The sequence below is a fragment of the Trypanosoma cruzi genome (genome assembly GCF_000209065.1).
Source record: "Trypanosoma cruzi strain CL Brener chromosome Unknown tcruzi_1047053506067, whole genome shotgun sequence".
In the NCBI taxonomy this organism is placed as follows: domain Eukaryota; phylum Euglenozoa; class Kinetoplastea; order Trypanosomatida; family Trypanosomatidae; genus Trypanosoma; species Trypanosoma cruzi.
The window spans coordinates 33,901-51,075 of NW_921142.1; the positions used below are offsets into that span (position 1 = coordinate 33,901).

Below are 17,175 nucleotides of genomic sequence, written 5' to 3' on the forward strand. Positions count from 1 at the left end.
CATGGGGTCATCTGCGTGTTGCTGCTCCCCTCAGCCCTCTCATCGGCGCGTGAGTGCGGCCCGCAGAGCACAGTCACTCGTGTGTGTGTGGGGACTGAGAGAAGCACGCAGACATGACGGGAGTCGCGTCACTCCATCGGGAGAGTGAGCGCAGCAAAGAAAAAGAAATCATCGGAGGGGAGAGAAATGCTCACGAGGCCGACACCGAAGGGTGCGCCACCGCATGAAATGAACACGAGAAGCAAAACAAATCCTTAAAGAAAAACACGGCGGCAGGGTGTGGCTGTGTGTGTGGCGCTGCGGGTGTCTGCCCGCCCTGGCCGCAAAGAAACAAAACAAGAGGGAAGAAATGTGTGCTCCGCCCCACAGGCCCTCGTCGCACGCCCACACGTTACGGCTCCCTCAGCGCGCCGTTCGTCGCGGCACCTCCTCATGCGTGCAGCAGGCGAGGCGCACAGGGCCGTCGTCATGAGCGTGTCGGTGGGTGTGCGAGTGGAGCAGTTGGGCGGGAAACACACGGCACCCCTCACAGGAAGAGTGCAGCAACAAACAATTAAAGAGGGAAGAGTAGAAAAGAAAAAACGTCCATAGTGATTGCCCCAAAAGCAAAAAAGAAATGGGGATATACAAACGCACAAAAAGTAAAAACAAACAAACAAAAAAAACAAAAAAAATTAAGAAAAAAATCACAAAACCAGAAAAAACGAAAAAAAGTTTGAATTATTTTAAAGTAAACAGCAAAGAAAAATTAAAAACACTAAAACAATCATAAGAGAACAAAAACAGAAACAGTTACGGTGCTCCGCCCATGCAGCCAGGCAGGACGGCAGCGGTGCGTGTCGTGCAAAAGAGAGCACCAACGGGCCTGCATGGGTGTGCATGCATATATACAATGGGCACATTATTGTGTGCGCCTCGTGGGGTGAGGTGAGGGCGAGAGTCCATGCAAGGGGACACACACACAGAGAGAGAGAAGGAAGAGTGTGTGTGCGGGCGGTGCACGGCTCTCTCTCCCTCACTCTCACGCGGCCACCACCGCAGCCGCAGCCGCACACGCAACAACAACAAGAAGAAGCAAAAGAGGGGAGGTGGTGTGGGATGCATCCGTGTTTTGACTGTAGTTCTTCTCATTTACTGAATTTGTCTTTGGCTGTTGAGTTTTTATCCCATGCGTTGTTGTGTTGGATACTTCCGAGAGTGCTCCTCCACTGCTTTGGGATTCTGTAATTTGGTCCCCTGATGATTTTTTTGTCTCGTTCGTTTGTGAATGGTCATTTTTCTTTTGTCCTTCCAAAGAGTCTTGGAGTTCATCTCCCGCGGCGTCGTGGCCAAGACTGTGACCCCCTGCTGAGGCAGAATTGTTTCCTTGCTTTTCAGTGTTGGATCACACCGTTGGCTGTCCTTCGGGCGAAGAGGTGTGCGGACTCCCTGTTTCTTTTTGTGCCAAAACTTCTTCTGGGGATGCAATCCGCTCATCGGATGAAACACTGACCGGGGCTGTTTTTCCATTGCCACCTTGACTTGAGGAAGTAACGACAGAGCGAGAGTCCAGAGGTTCACTTCCACCACCAACAGAATGGCCAGCACCGGGAACAGCAGGAACAAGACCGGAAAAAGCAGGATCGGGACCAGCAGGACCATGACCAGGAATAGCAGGACCAAGACCGGGACCAGCAGCACCAAGACCGGAAAGAGCAGGACCACGAGCAGAACCAGGGCCAGGAATAGCAGGACTGGGACCAGGACCAGGAATAGCAGCATCACGACCATGACCAGCAGCATCAAGACTGGAAAAAGCAGGACCAGCAGGGCCATCAGGACCACGAACAGGACCAGGACCATGAATATTAGCAGGAGCACCGGGAATAGCACCAGGAATGGCAGCACCATAACCGGGAATAGCACCAGGAATAGCAGTACCATGACCAGGAAAAGCATTACCACGAGCAGGACCAGGGCCGGAAATAGCATCAGCAGCATGAACGGAAACAGCAGCACCAGGACCACGAACAGAACCAGGGACAGGAACAGCAGCACCATGACCAGGGCCAGGAACCGGAACAGCAGCGGCAGGGCCGGAAAAAGCAGGACTAAGACCCGCGACTCCACTTAAAGGTAAATTAGTAACTCCTGCAGAAGGAACTTCTTCATGAGCTTCGGCTTGCATAGCCGAGATAAACGATGCTGACAGCAAAAGCGGTGTGGATAAGTTTTTAATAGATCCGTTTGACAAAAACGACTTATTCCTTCCAAACCCTCTCGACGCCATGTAGCCGCCCAGTGAATTGTTGTCAGGGTTCCTCGCATAAACCCCGCCGGCACCGCACCACAGCACGCAGAGGACACACACCAGCAGCACACGGCCAGTCATCATCACCGCCATCACTCCTGTCACTTGCGTGTGGCCTTCAGCACAAACTAACAACACGTCAACGCAGAGTGAAAGCAAAAGGAAAGACAAATCACAAAGTAACACGCACAGTAAACAACGGCAGCAGCCCTGCAGAGGAACGCACACTGACCTGCACACCAGAAGTAAAAAAGCAATACCAAAACAAAAAAAAGTAGTTGGGTGCCCAACGGGAGTCTCCTCCTCCAAAAAAAAAAAATACACTTCAGCAGAACCATCATTTCATACGCCATGCAGCAAAGCAGGACTGTGTTTATATGTACATGCGTACAGTACCTGCACAAGGAAAAAACATTACTGTTCCACAAGCCAACACAACATCCCACACATTTCATGCGGCATCCGGCCTGTCTCTCCACTCCTCCTTTTGTGTCCTCCGTGGAACGCACAGCCGTGGGGCCTGTACCGCGTGTAGGCAACAGAAGCAATCAAGAGGGAAAACAATTCGCTCATGACGGTGCGCAGCAACTGACCATTAAGTAAAACAAAAGAAAAAGGTACTCCCATTGTTCCATGCAAACAACATTAAAAAGAACACCAAAAAAAGAAGGCCCGCAGGGAACGCGGCGCATATTCTCTGTGAGAAGTCGCAACGCCACACTCCGTGGCTCAGAACACTGCCACAACCACACACAGTCCCAAAAACAGAAGCAGCAGTGGTGTTTCCACACACGAGGTGATACATTCGCCGCTGCTCACCGTCGGGAAGGACATGTCACCTTCGAACTAGATTCCTCTGCTCGCTTAGATCTTTTTGTTTAAAGAAGATGTGGTCTGTGTGGCGCTGCTGCACGCGCCGCTGTTTGTGGGCTCCTTAGCGGCGGGGGCGTGTGCTCGAGGACTATGGATACAGTCTCATCGCCCGTACACATCGGTGGTATTGGACGTAATGAGGTCATTATATTCCCTACTCTCACCAGCGCGTCTAGCTATACAATGCCATCTGGGTGCCGAAGAGGTGGTCGAGCAACGAGAAAAGTTTCCTGTGAAGCAACTGCCATTGAGAGAACTTTCCGTGACGGGGGTCCTGTTCAATGCCCAGCCGTCGGCGCACAGCCAAGGTGCCTGGACATCCTAGAAGCAGATGGTGCAAGGTTTCCTGCGGGCCAATTGGCGTGCTTGTGGAGGCTGGCTGATCCTGCGGCAGCAGAGATCGCCTCCTGGCACTGCTGTTCAAATGCCGTGTGGCGTCTGGGTTGTGTGCGCAGCGACTTCTGTGCTGTGCGGTGCTTCTCCGTGTGGGGAAGACCATGTTGCAGAAATCACATTTGAGCTCGGGAAGCGGTGGAGGATGTTCCGGATGAAATGACCGACAGTGACTGACGAGACCCGAGAATCCCGTCAATGTGGAATCACAGTGCGGACATTTCTCCTTCCGACGGCGTGTGACGGTCCGTCTCCTTACTGGAGAGACGTCTTCCTCCCTTGCCGACGGGGGAACAGTGTCCGTCCCCGGTGCAGTTGGATCGTTGTTGGAGCGCATATATGCAGACTGTTCCGGTGAGATGTTGCAGAAACGGCATTGGTTCGTGCAATCTCTCACGGCCCAGTATAGTCGGCCCCAGAGCTCAGATTCCCCGCACCTTGCGCTAGCGAGGTGAACCAGTTCCTGACGGTGGAGAACTTCCTGAGTGGTCGGGTCCTTACCGCTGAGATCGGATGGCCTTGTGCCGCAAAGCAAGTAGCGATGAGTGTCTTGACGAATGGTACTACGCCACTTGTTGGTGAGCTGGGTAGTAAAACATGCCAGCAGATCCGTATGCCATAAAGGTGCGATTCCATGCTCCGTGTATTGTCCACTTTCCATAGTCTGCGTCGCATACTGATCTGCAGGCTCGTTAGCATGTACTCCGCAATGTCCGTAACAAAACTGCAGGTGCACGGACCAGCCAGCACGCGTCAGTGTCAAGAGACGCTGCCAGATCTGATCCTCCGCACAGTCTGTCTGACTGAGCGGGCCCTTGTTTAGAGCCGCTAGAAGAGACTGACTGTCCGTAACCACAAGCAGGGCTTTATGCCTGTGGCGGATACGAGGAATCATCAGCTTCTCCAGGGCTAGAAGCAGCGCACGGGATTCCGTCCTGTAGCTGCATGGGCGTGCACCGCAGTTTATACTGGCCTTTTCTATTATCTCCGATGAGTTGAGGGATGAAAGCAGTATTCCAACCCCTGCTGACTTGGGAACGTCGACACCGCCATCGGTCGCAAGTGTCCACGAACGATGGCTGTGCAGCGCCAGAGCCTCTTCGCTGACTCTGCGCTTTTCCCTTATCAGCTCCTCTTCGTCCGTTATTGAGAGGTCTATCGGAAGTTCCACACCGATGGTGACCCGGTGAGCGGAGGCCGCAAACCAGGGAGGAATGGAGCTGCGAAAGAACCGCTCTTCGCGTGATGAGCTCTCGGTGATGCCATAGTCCTTTGTGTATGCGTCTACGAAGACATATAGCTCGTTCCGAGATAATGGCGAGATGCGGAAACCGGCGCGAGGCGGCGGCTCAGGCGGGGGTCTCCGCATCCAGTCCATCTGACATGCGCGTGTGTTCTCAAATATGGAGAGCCGTGCGCGCAGGCAAAGGACGTGGAGCGGCGGCATATTAGCCTCCAGCAGTGCGGATTCCGGGTCAACAGTGCTCGGAACTCCGCTGACAATGCGTGCCAGAGTTGCGTACGTCTTCTGCATCTCATTCTTCGCTGAATCCGTCGCTACTGCCCATATGAGCTCGCTGCCATAGCGTAATTTGGAAGCACCGTATCCAATGACGAACGTGCGTAGGTCATGTGGAGATGGTCCCGCCTCTTTGTGCGCTATGCAGCGTAGCTGCGATATCCGTTGCGAAGTGGCAGCGCATTGCTTGGTGGCCGCCACATTTAGCGTCAGTCGTGGATCGAGATCCATGCCGAGAAGCTTCGTAGTTCGCGATGCCCCCATGGTCATGACTGGGATTTGACATCCAGCCACTACCAGCGGCCACCTTCCCTCACAATCATAATCTGACTCCGTGTGCGTGGAAAGTGTGAACCAAGCGGCTTCACACTTTGACGGGTTAATGGCCAGGCCATTTTCCTGACTCCACGCATGCAGCTTTTGGGAACCATGTTGGCAGTGGGAATGGCGTCTTCCCGGGACTGCCCCTTAACGATAATAGAGAGGTCGTCCGCATACATGTCTGCTGTGACACCCGCAAAGCTGTTCAGCAGATTGAGAAGTGGGTGTACGTAAAGGGAGAACAAATACGGTCCCAGCACGGACCCCTGAGGAACTCCTCGCAGCATGGGACGCCGATCGCTGTGTCTGTGGCCAACTCGTGTCTTCGCGTAGCGACCACATAGAAAGTTTCTAAGCCACCTTCTACAATTCACCCCCGGAATATTAGCCAGCAAGCGACTGGGGACTCGATGATCTATGGAGTCAAAAGCCTTGCTGAAGTCAACCAACACCAGCAGGGTCCGATGGGGTCTGCAGTGGAGTTGATTGCCAATACCGCTCTTCTTGGGAAGGTTCACTTGGAAATATTGATTTCTATTATGCTCCACTTCGTGTATCAGGTGTGCCAGCTGCATCGTCGTGGTACGCACACTACGATATGCATACTGGTGGGGGTGTGCGTCCACACCCAAAGCAATCTCTTCAGTGCCATTTTCTCAGCAACCTTACTCACAATGGAAGTAAGGCTGATGGGTCGATATGACTCAAGCAGTTCCGGCGACTTGCCGGGTTTTAAGAGTGGAACGATGGTAGCGCGTCTCCACTCAACCGGGATTGTACCGGTCGTCCAGCTGTGGTTAATGCATCGAAGAGGGAATCGAAGACCCTTTGACGAAATATGTCGCAGTGCCTCACTGTAGACTTCATCCGGTCCGGGGGCCTTGCCATACGGCGTATTACGTAGCGCAGCAAGCAGTTCCGTAGAATTAAAAGGTGCATCAATAGGGGAGTAACAAAACCCCTGATGTAAATGTAGAGATAGACTTGTTGCTGTTCTGCTGCCCAAAAAGAAGAAGAAACAATGTTCAAGGATGTACTCTGTCTGTTGATGCCTTTGGAAGGCCTTACTGCCTTGTGAGAGGGGTGAAATGGAAGAAAGATGTGATTGAGAGCATTCGCTGCTCTCCTTGCTGTTTTATAAGTGTGTTGGCCACCTCCCAATAAAATTGATGTGGGAGACGGAAGTGATGCCTTTTTTCGTCCGGAAATGTATTTCCATGCGAGTGGCTCGCCTGGATTTAACTTGCTGATGCGAAGTGAATACGTGTTGCGCAAGCGCTCTCGGAGTAGGAGGAAGAATTGACTCCTTGTCCGTTGCATTTCTGCCTCACGGTCGGGCGTCGGTAAATGCAGATAACGGGCCTTGCTGTCGGTAGCAATCCGCTCTGCCTCCGTGAGAGTGTCGTCCCAAAGCCTGGGACCGTCCTTGTGCATGCCGCGGGGGCAGTGTCGTCGATACGAAGTTATAAGCGCTCTCGTGAAAGCCTTAATGCCGGTGGACTGCTTTTTATAGTCATATGCCGGAAGTTGCGCGCCGAGGTCCTTGATGAATAAATCCCACTTGCACTTCCCCCAACTGTAGAAAAGCTTAGGTGCCGAAGGTATGGTATCCTTAAATGCCTGATGCAGCGTAAATGTCAGCATATAATGATCACTAAGCGGCGACACGGAAGCTGATCAATCCGACACAGTCAGATGCTTTGACCATGTCAGATCGATACAGGATCGTTCTCTTGTGCCACGGGCATACGTGATCTCACCAGGGGTGTTAACCAAGGTGAGTCCCGCATCCGTGCACAGTTCTAAAAATTCTGCAGCAACCTCGCTTGGAGAAGTCTCCAAGAATGGCTCCCACTGTGGGTGATGCATGTTGAAATCCCCGCACAGCAGGAGCGGCGACGAGGCTGGAAGGCAGTTCACTAACCGCCTGAAGGATTGCGTTACTTGCGGTGGTGGTCTCATATAGGCACTCGCTACAATAAGATCACGGTTCTGGTCCAGAGCAACCTGGACCACCACCACTTCAAGGCCGATGTCACGCTGGGGGATGGTGAGAGGTATACGCTTGGAGCGGAGAGTTTTCCGCACCAGCACCGCCACACCGCCTCCCTTGCCGATGCGCGACTGTGCATAGAGCACATAATCTCCAGTGTGCAAGCTGGCGATCTGCTCCGACGACTTCCAAGTCTCCTGAATGGCCATTATGTCTGCTCCTTGCGCCATTAATGTTGCGAGTTTAGCCGCCGTGAGGCAAGAAACGTTCATCTGGAGTACTGCTATGGGGCCTGGGTGTTGCTCAATGTCTCCGCTTAGCAGTAACATTTGTATTTGCGCGTCACATACGGCACGCAAACGGTATGCATAGCGCTGATAAGCGCCGATGGAATTCAGCAGCGGATAGAAATACCGCTCCGCGGACAACCATGTAAATGGCTCCATCTGGTGCCCTTCCGACCCGTTTGTTCGGCGTCTGTCACATCTCCGTGCGCAGCGGATGGGTAGCAGGCGCTTAGCTTCCTCCCTGTCAAAGAGTACTGCGCCCCGGCACCACGTTGAGGTGGCCGGCTGAGCCAGAGCGTTGTTGTAGTCTTATTGATGGTACTATTTGGCATTTTGATCTTCTGATTTGATGTCGGTGACTTATGATTCTCACCACCTTGGGTATTTTACTGCGCCCTTTTATTTTGTGCATTTGACATACCGGTCGCACCTTGTGTTTGTGGAGACTGAGTTGCCAAACCTGGTGGCTCTGGATTATCGCTAGCCGAACTCAGTGACTCTGGCGGAACTCGTGTCTGTCCAGTGATGGCTGTGCCTGCTTCCTTTGGCAACGAAGGTCCTTCACTTCACAAACCCTCCTCGCTGTCTCTCCCACTCTCTGTCGGCGGCACACCGGTCTCCCCACCATATGGCTGTAATGCACCAGGCATGTTTTTGTAGGATCCGGTTTCCCTAGCTCAGGGCTGGGAGGACGGCTGTTATCATTATTATCGTCTCCTGCCGCCGGCACGCACACGGACGAGCAGCAGCAGCACAAGAGCGCAAGGACCAACACGGCGCCGCACCGTCACCATCGCAGTCATCATCGCCCGTAGTGGAGTCGCTGGTGTCAGTCAGCCGATCGGTGAGACGGAAGGAAAAGAATGGAACGAGAGGGAGAGGGACGAGGCACAGCGGATGCAGAGAGAGAGCGCAGACAACATGAGGAGAGGGCAGCAGGCCCAGCCGCACAGTTCACACACCACGAGACGGCATCCACGCAAGGAGGGCACACAACGCCAGCAGCCACCCACCATGCACGAGGAGAAGACATCCACCACCATCTCCCCCAGCTCATTCCCGCAGCCCCAGGGAAATGGCAAAACCCCGCGGCCACCACACAACGCACACGGAGCAAGCGAGCCCTCATCCATCCATCACGCGGCACAAAATTTCCTGCCATCCCGCCATCAATGGGACACGGAGCCCAACTCAGCGCAGTCACACGCGGTGCACCACACCCGCAGGAAAATAGACTCGGGGTGCGCTCTCTCTCCCCTCCTCATGGCCACGGAAGAAGACAACAGCCGTCACACGCAACTGCCAGCATGCACTACAAAAGGTGCATTCATATCCACTGCAATGTGCATCTTGTGTGTGTGTGTGTGTGTATGCCTGCAGCAACACAAAGCAAAGACGTAGAAAGGAGGGAGCAGAGTATGCGGAGGGACGCACAAAAATGTACGGCGGAGACGCATAACGGAAACAGCAACAAGAAGAAGACCGCTCAAACTCATGACTGCACTGCAGCCCAAGCAGCGGCAATTCACACAATATTTATTGAAAACAAAAAAACGTCCCCCTTCGTCTTATGTAAACCCCATCACACAAAATAATTATAAATGAAAAAGAAATCGTCCATTACTGCTCCACACAAATTTAAAAATAAGAAAAAGATCGCCTGGCTGCCGTGTGGCCACACCAAACTGTCTGTATGTATTTTGCCCACAAAAGAAAATTAAAAAGATGGTTGCGTGTGCTTCGACCGTCCGACCCTCCGTGTGTCCGCACATCGTTTATATTTCATGGGGTCATCCGCGTGTTGCTGCTCCCCTCAGCCCTCTCATCGGCGCGTGAGTGCGGCCCGCAGAGCACAGTCACTCGTGTGTGTGGGGAATGAGAGAAGCACGCAGACATGACGGGAGTCGCGTCACTCCATCAGGAGAGTGAGCGCAGCAAAAGAAAAAGAAATCATCGGAGGGGAGAGAAATGCTCACGAGGCCGACACCGAAGGGTGCGCCACCGCATGAAATAAACACGAGAAGCAAAACAAATCCTTAAAGAAAAACACGGCGGCAGGGTGTGGCTGTGTGGGTGGCGCTGCGGGTGTCTGCCCGCCCTGGCCGCAATAAAAACAAAACAAGAGGGAAGAAATGTGTGCTCCGCCCCACAGACCCTCGTCGCACGCCCACACGTCGCGGCTCCCTCAGCGCGCCGTTCGTCGCGGCCCCTCCTCATGCGTGCAGCAGGCGAGGCGCACAGGGCTGTCGTCATGAGCGTGTCGGTGGGTGTGCGAGTGGAGCAGTTGGGCGGGAAACACACGGCACCCCCCACAGGAAGAGTGCAGAAGAAACAATTAAAGAGGGAAGAGTAGAAAAGAAAAAACAAATTCCATCGTGATTGCCCCAAAAAGCAAAAAGAAGAAATAGGGGTATAAAACGCACAGCAAAGCAAACAGGGAAAAAGTAAAAAAAAAGTTACTAAAGAAGAGAAATTAATTACCGTGTGTGTCGGTGCTGGGGAGGTTGCAATTGTCCCACGCGGTAGCCAGTCACTCCTCACAGAGCCGCAAACACCCACAGTCCCAACGGAAGGAGAAGCAGCGGCAGCAGTCCGCTCCCACGCACAGTGCCGGCATCGCTGTTATTCCCATGGGACACATTTCCGAGACTGCTGCTGAGTGCCGCAGCCTTTACTTCGCCGTCCTGTGCATGGATGTCCTCCCCCTGCCCATCCGTCTCTCCCACCGTCTCCACCGTTGCGTCGCCATCAGAAAAAGAAGCGCCACCCACATTTTTGCTTCCATCGAAAGATTCTTCTGACGCCAACGGGGTTGCAGGCCCCTCTTCTCCTGAGGAAGTCTTGGCACTGGACACTGTTGAAGCGGATACACCGTTCACATCACTGCTCCCCAACAACTGTCTCTGTCCCTCCTTTCCTTGACCACCAGGAGAAGTCTTAATCACGGTTCCCTGAGAAGGCTCATTCACCGCAGGTGGAGTAGAAGCTTTATTCGGGTTGAGGGCGGCGATCTCAGTGTCATCCAACGGGCGGTTGTACAGCAGGACGTTAGTCACAGTCACAGACACGCCTTCTTTGTTGTCTGCGTTTTCTCCATCCCCTCCAATGTAGAAGTGGGAGATCTCTTTTGAATCCTTATTTCCCAATGCACACGACACATCCCCACCCACACGATGACCATTGACATACACGGAGCCCTGGGTGCCGTTCCGTAGCATAAGCACCACTTGGTACTGTTTCTCTTTCTCCCAGCCGCTGCTGAGCTCAGTAGAGGTTCCGTCACCGCACAGCACCTGCCACTTCCTTTCTTTGTTGTACGACAGTCCCAGAAGTACAGTCTTCCCGCTGTCATTCATCTGCACACCCATCAAAGGAATAGGACCCTCCTGCGGCTCACCGTGGATGGACACCGTCGCCACAAGAGTGAAGTTGTAGTTCGCAAAGTGGTACAGCTGATTCCCCCCCTGACTGCCAACAGGCCACTCCGCCCACGCTCCCGTGAACTTCACACCATCGGAATTCTTTGTTGCCCTCGCAGCCCCTGTATTCTCTTTCTTCTTTACTGTGGCGTTCACCCCGAGGTACTCGTCCCTCCATGTGTTCTCAGAGAAGTTGCCGGACAGAAAGCCAACCAGCCCATCCGTCACCTTAAAATCTCTGCGGACATTGCCAGTTGAAAGAAGTTCCCCAGCACTTGAGGGGCACAGCTTGGGGACACGGTTGTCCGCTTCCTTCCACGTCGCCAGCACATCCTTCACACGCTGCAGCTGCGCAGTAAGAAGCACAGACCAAAGACTGTGTGATGTTTTATCCGCGTCGACCTTCTTCTTCTCGTACAGTGCAATCAACTCCTCCTCCCCCTTCTTATCTTGAACTCCGCTTTTAACACTTTTGTACAACAGGGAGCTGGCGGCACCGTCATCATCGGATACCGGCCCAATATCAACAATGTGCGTATTGTCCGTCAGCCAAAGATGGAGTTTTCCCTTTCTATTGCCCGTTTCTTTATTACTTTCCTCCTCGGAATACACCGGCAGAGTAACGAGCATCACATTTCTGTTATTATCTTCAACACCGTCAATCGTCGCTGTGATGAACCCGCTCCTAACACCACCTTCGCCCTTTTTGTTACCCCACACGCGCGAGAGTGTCCCGAGTGCCTCCGTCCACGACTCCCCCTTGTCACCGGACTCGTACACCCTGCGGCGGCCATCGTCACACGCAGTCATCATCATGAGTTTTTTGTCTTCCACTCCACGACGGAGGGATCACTGCAGCCACCGTAAGGAATCTCCTTCGATAGCTTCCAATTCTTAGCGTCCTTCAAGGTGTATATGAGCAACGAAACGGCCTTTTTACCCTTTTCTGCGTCACCCTTCTTCGTGCCTTCCACTGGGAACACAAGTTTATCGCCCTTCATCTCAAATCCCGATCCCCCGCCGCCAGTCAGCCGTGACCACGATTCTAGTTCGCCAACAGATGCTTGCGGGACATCGGTGGTATCTTTCCATTTGATTCTTTTGCCACTACCATTTTCTTCACAGACTTCCCCTTGCACCAGCAATAATCCCCCGTCATTTGCTCCGCCCTTCTCACCAGCAGCTGTCCGACTGTTTTTTCCAACAAGCATGTAAATATCATTTCCCTTCACAACTGTTGTTGGTCGGCTCACATCCACTTTCTTTGGGTCTGCGGAACCGTCTTCCTCCAAAATTCGTGTCGTATCTTTCACTTCTTTTAGCACTTCCATTGGTTTGTCAGCATTTTGTTCCGGGAGAAGTTGGGAAGCAATGCCAGTAAAACTGTTGCTTTCACTGTTATTTTTGTACTGCGCCTCGGCGACGGCAAACACGTCACTCCCCACGTTTAGAAGGCCGGGAGCACCCAAAGACTCCACAGTTACACCACCGCCCTCGTCATCGGCGTTCTTCCATTCAAACTTTGGTTTAGATGGCTGCTCCGGAGCTTGCGCAGCACCACCAGCGTTGCACCACATCATCACAACAACGAGGAGCAGCACCGCAGAGTAGAAGAGATGCCGCGACATGTTGGGCCTCTGCGGTTCACTCTCTCTTACTTCCCTCCTCCTTCCGCTGGATCCGGTCACGCAGCGACGGTTGTGTGTGCGGGGTGCCTTCACTGCAGCAACACGTGAGAGCATATAAATATGTTTGTGTGTGCTGTGTGTGTGCTGTTGGTCCTTTCAGAGCCTTACAATTTCACAGTAGCGATTAGCGTTTAGCCTTACTTCCTTTCCTTCGTTGTGTGTGAGAAAGAAAAAAGAGGAAAAACAGGCTAATAAAATATGGGTGAAACGCACCGCCACCCATCCACAGTGTGTGGCACCATCATCCCCACCGCAGTCACTCCCAACAACAACAACTCACGCACACAGACACACGGAATGAGAAGGAAGAACAGTGCACCGATAACACACAGCGACTGCCACCAACAGCAGAAGCAACAGGAATCATGGCGGGTGCTTCTGCCACGCGTCAGCACACCGAGCAACGCCCACACGCGCTGCCGCCAGTCGTTTTACTGTTGTCTCTCCCCGCACCCTCCATCGCACATCGCCCCGCACAGCCGGAGAATCCTCCGTCGCTGTATGAACAGCGGGAGAAACACGTCGGCACGTGCAGCTGCCGGGCGGGAATCTGCACTCCTCCCAGGCACCTTTAATTCCACACCACATTCGTCAACTGCTGCACGACAAGATAATCATGCCCTTAGCACAGAAACAAAACAAATTGCGGTGTTCCGTCATCCCTCCATCACCATCCGCAGCTAAAATCCTGTGCGTGCATTCTCAGCATTCACGCCGCTCCACGGCATGTGCAACAAGGTGTGTGTATTTGAATGTGTTTCGCAGCGCCCATACTTGCAGAGCAGCTGTGCGCCACAATAGAGTCAGAAGAAAGCAACGGCAGAGAGAGGCAGATAGCACACACGCAAATTACTCATATCATCGCACACACACACACACACACGCAGCCGCGGAATGGGTGCACTCAACCACAAAATCAAAAAGGAAAGCAAAACAAAAAGCCGAAGCGTGGGACGACCAACGCATACACACTCTCATTGCTCCCGTAAAGCAAAACACACACACACAGGGAGAGAGAGAGAGGTCGACCACTCAATGCAATGGAAACAAAACAGAAACAGTTACGGTGCTCCGCCCATGCAGCCAGGCAGGACGGCAGCGGTGCGTGTCGTGCAAAAGAGAGCACCAACGGGCCTGCATGGGTGTGCATGCATATATACAATGGGCACATTATTGTGTGTGCCTCGTGGGGTGAGGTGAGGGCGAGAGTCCATGCAAGGAGACACACACACACAGAGAGAGAAGGAAGAGTGTGTGTGCGGGCGGTGCACGGCTCTCTCTCCCTCACTCTCACGCGGCCACCACAGCAGCAGCAGCCGCACACGCAACAAGAAGAAGAAGCAAAAGAGGGGAGGTGGTGTGGGAGACCGCGGTGCTGCCGTCATTGTCGTCCTTAATTGCGGTTGCATTTGTACTATTAGCAGTTTCGTCTTTCGCGGATTCCTCACCATTTCTTGCGGAATGTTCACGCTGTTGGTGTTGCTGCTTTGCATGCTGTTCTTTTTCTTGTCGTTCCGGTTCTTCTTGTAGAAGCTCTTGTTTTTCTCCAGAATGGTGTTCGACTGAATTATCGTGATCATGTATTGCTGTTTTTACCTCCTCTTCTCCGACTGCTGTACCTCGCAGTGCTTCTGCTGCTGTGGCGACTGCCTCTGCAGCCGCCTTTGCTTCCTCTGCTTTTGCTGTTGCTGATTTTGCTTCTTCTTTTGCTATTTTTGCTTTTGCTGCTGCTTCTGCTGCTGCTTCTGCTACTGCTGCCGCCTTTGCTGCCATTTCTGCTGTTGCCTTTGCGTCAGCTGTTGCTTCTGCTGCCCTTTGTTCTGATCTTTCCTGCAATCTCGCAACTGGAATAAATAATTCTTTCAGAGTGTTGTCCTCCCCACCAGAAACACCAACAGCTCCACCGGCCGCACCGCACCACAGCACGCAGAGGGCACACACCAGCAGCACACGGCCAGCCATCGTCATCACCATCACTCCTATCAATTGCGTGCAGCCTTCAGCACAAAATAACGCCCCGCCAACGCAGAGTGGAAGCAAAAGGAGAGACAATTCACACAGCCACGCACACAAAAATTAGACAGATGGAATTAGTACAATTGCAAATCTCGAACACCGCCATGCAAACTAGAAGTTCTAAAAAGCAAAAATAAAAAAACAACACACAAACAAGGTTCCGCTGCGTATGCACATACGGCGAGAGCGGTCCGTCGTGCCGGCACCCCTCACGGAGGGTGCGCACACACAAAAGAGGAGGCGCAGCGCACACAGCAACGCAAAAGCAAAGTAACAATTAAAAGGAGAGATCCCCGAACACCACGTGGATTGTTGGTCCACGGGAAGTGCAGTCAATATTCATCACAAAATAACTTTTTATATCGTTTTTCTCGCGCCGGAATGAGTAAATAGCGCAAGGGCTCCCCGTACAAAAGTGACAAGCATTCCGTCGCAAACAGGCCTTCGTGCAGGCTGGGACAGTTCCAAACAGTCACAGTCCATATTCTGAATGAAAGGACATTACCAAAGTGGATGAAGCGGAGTCTCCCATGGTCCGCCGGGGATCAGCAGCCCGTGGCTTCTGTGATGAAGCGGTGGCGGAAGAGCCTGGTCCATCTCGAGTACCCGCGGTGGTGCTTCCTGCGTGCCTTGCCTGCTGGCATGCTTGGCAACTTCGGTGGCAGCCTGCGCGCGAGGCGCCTGTTAAAAAGACGGTGGAGCCATTGCGGCATCCGCATCCGAGGCCCTCTCAAACTATCGGAACGCCAGGCTGAGCACGTCCGGCATGTGCCCTCATACTGTGGACGGACGAGCGCAGACTCTGCCGCAGGTTGGTCAGAAGGACGTCAATCCGCCGCTCGCTGGTCGGCAAGAATTTGCGGTGCTCACGTCGGGAAGAAGCTCCGGCGGAGGCAGCGGCGGGCCGGTCTCTTCAGTAAGAAAGGGACGGCACCACCGACACAGAGGGTTACTTGTGATACGAAGGGCACGCGCAGGCCTGTCGAGGAGTGGGCAGGAGTCGCGCCGTGCCTGTGCGCAGAGCCGCCACTCGGGGCGCGATGTCCGGGTCAACACCAGGAATAGAGTCCTCGCCACACCGACAGGCGCCTCTCATGCGGTGCACGCGCCTTCCTTTTCCTCCTGGGCATCCTTCCATTATAACCTCTTCACTGCAGTGAGGAAGCCCACGTGCCAGGCATTGACGCAGTCCCGCGGGAGGGATCGTGCAATCATGGCCTCGTCGTCAGCGGCCTCACTGCGTGGGATACCGCAGTGCGATGGAAAAATATAAAATCCACAGGGTGACCTCGCTTCACCAAGGAAAGCAGCATAATCCAACTCTCTTCAGTAACGTAGCCTCGCATGGCCAGTGGAACGACGCGGAGTGCCTCAGTTCTCGACAGGGAGTCCGTTGCCACCAGGATTCGTGTGGGCGATTGGGATGTTTCCAGACAAAAAGGTATGAGATGTCTAAAAACATTTTCAGTGGCAAGGCACTGTGCCCTCTATGAGCATGCGAGCCTGCCAGCTGCTGCACGATGGACCTCCACAGGGAGATCGGTTGTCGTGGTGGAGCCGTACAATAGTGCAGCGGATCCAGATGCGAGCTCAGCGAGAGATGAAGAAACGTCCGTCCAGCGGCCTGCGTCATACGGCCCCAGGGAGGCAAAGTCCGCCTCAACAACCGATCTTCTGACACCGTCCAGGGCGTCCTTGGCATGCCGTGGCTAGAAGATGCTCACCGCGTTGCAGCTCACAGCGTCCAGGTAAAAACTCGCTGCTCAGCATGAGAGGCGCGGATGCGGTCCGAAAAGATCCCCATGTTGCCGCAGAAGCGTCGCGGTTCCTTGAGGATGGCATCTCCTGGAGCGGATAGTCTTCGCCGCCCTCCCAAGTATTGACTAAACTGTGTTTTCCGAGCGTATCACGTCACGCACGTCCTCAATACATCGGAGAAGTGTGAGGCGTTCGTGCGGTGTGGGTGTGCGGAACCCAAGGATCCCCCGCAGCGGTGCTGAATTGGCGGCCAGGTGGGCAGAAGTATCCTTCGATGATGCGCGTGGGCCGAGCGATGCTGTGCAGCTGTCGCCGTGCCGCACTTCCAGGCTGTGGAGGTGAATGGGAGCCGGACACGGTGCGATGTCTTTGCCGCCGTGGTGCAACGCACTGTGGACGCACCCAACCAGAAAGGACTGCATGGTGTGCTGGGACGCCCCAGCCTCTGCGCTCAGGAGCGGCTGATGGCGGCGTGGCACGGTCTACTTTGGTGTCTGTGTGAAGAATTTTGCTGTTTTTAAATTTTGGTACGGACCGATGGTGTATTGGTGTTTTCTGATTCGGTAGGAAAATTGCGTTCCTGAAGAAGCCGTTGCAGGTGTTCAGCGTCGTTGTGAA

General features: G+C 53.6%; 2 protein-coding genes and 2 pseudogenes across 2 annotated transcripts, besides 8 other annotated features; all 4 read right to left on the minus strand.

Annotated features, from left to right (window-relative positions):
* Nucleotides 1–14,133: part of a sequence feature (areas not merged during assembly with more than two copies in the genome that could not be assigned to a particular haplotype) that runs on past the window's edge.
* Nucleotides 602–791: a sequence feature (A-rich).
* On the minus strand, nt 1,022–2,383 carry Tc00.1047053506067.198 (annotated as a pseudogene).
* Nucleotides 1,741–2,073: a microsatellite.
* Nucleotides 3,314–7,972: a mobile genetic element.
* On the minus strand, nt 10,214–12,724 carry Tc00.1047053506067.230 (annotated as a pseudogene).
* Nucleotides 14,074–14,757, minus strand: Tc00.1047053506067.240 (mucin-associated surface protein (MASP), putative; the record flags this gene model as incomplete). The annotated part of the gene is made up of 1 exon (XM_813913.1): nt 14,074–14,757. The coding sequence occupies one exon, from the start codon at nt 14,755–14,757 to the stop codon at nt 14,074–14,076; it is 684 nt and encodes a 227-aa protein (XP_819006.1).
* Nucleotides 14,134–14,854: a sequence feature (haploid, Esmeraldo-like haplotype).
* Nucleotides 14,457–14,595: a microsatellite.
* Nucleotides 14,855–14,968: a sequence feature (haploid, non-Esmeraldo-like haplotype).
* Nucleotides 14,969–17,175: part of a sequence feature (areas not merged during assembly with more than two copies in the genome that could not be assigned to a particular haplotype) that runs on past the window's edge.
* Tc00.1047053506067.250 (uncharacterized protein) lies at nt 16,094–16,501 on the minus strand (the record flags this gene model as incomplete). Its single annotated transcript, XM_813914.1, has 1 exon — nt 16,094–16,501. One exon carries the CDS (start codon nt 16,499–16,501, stop codon nt 16,094–16,096), a length of 408 nt encoding a protein of 135 aa, XP_819007.1.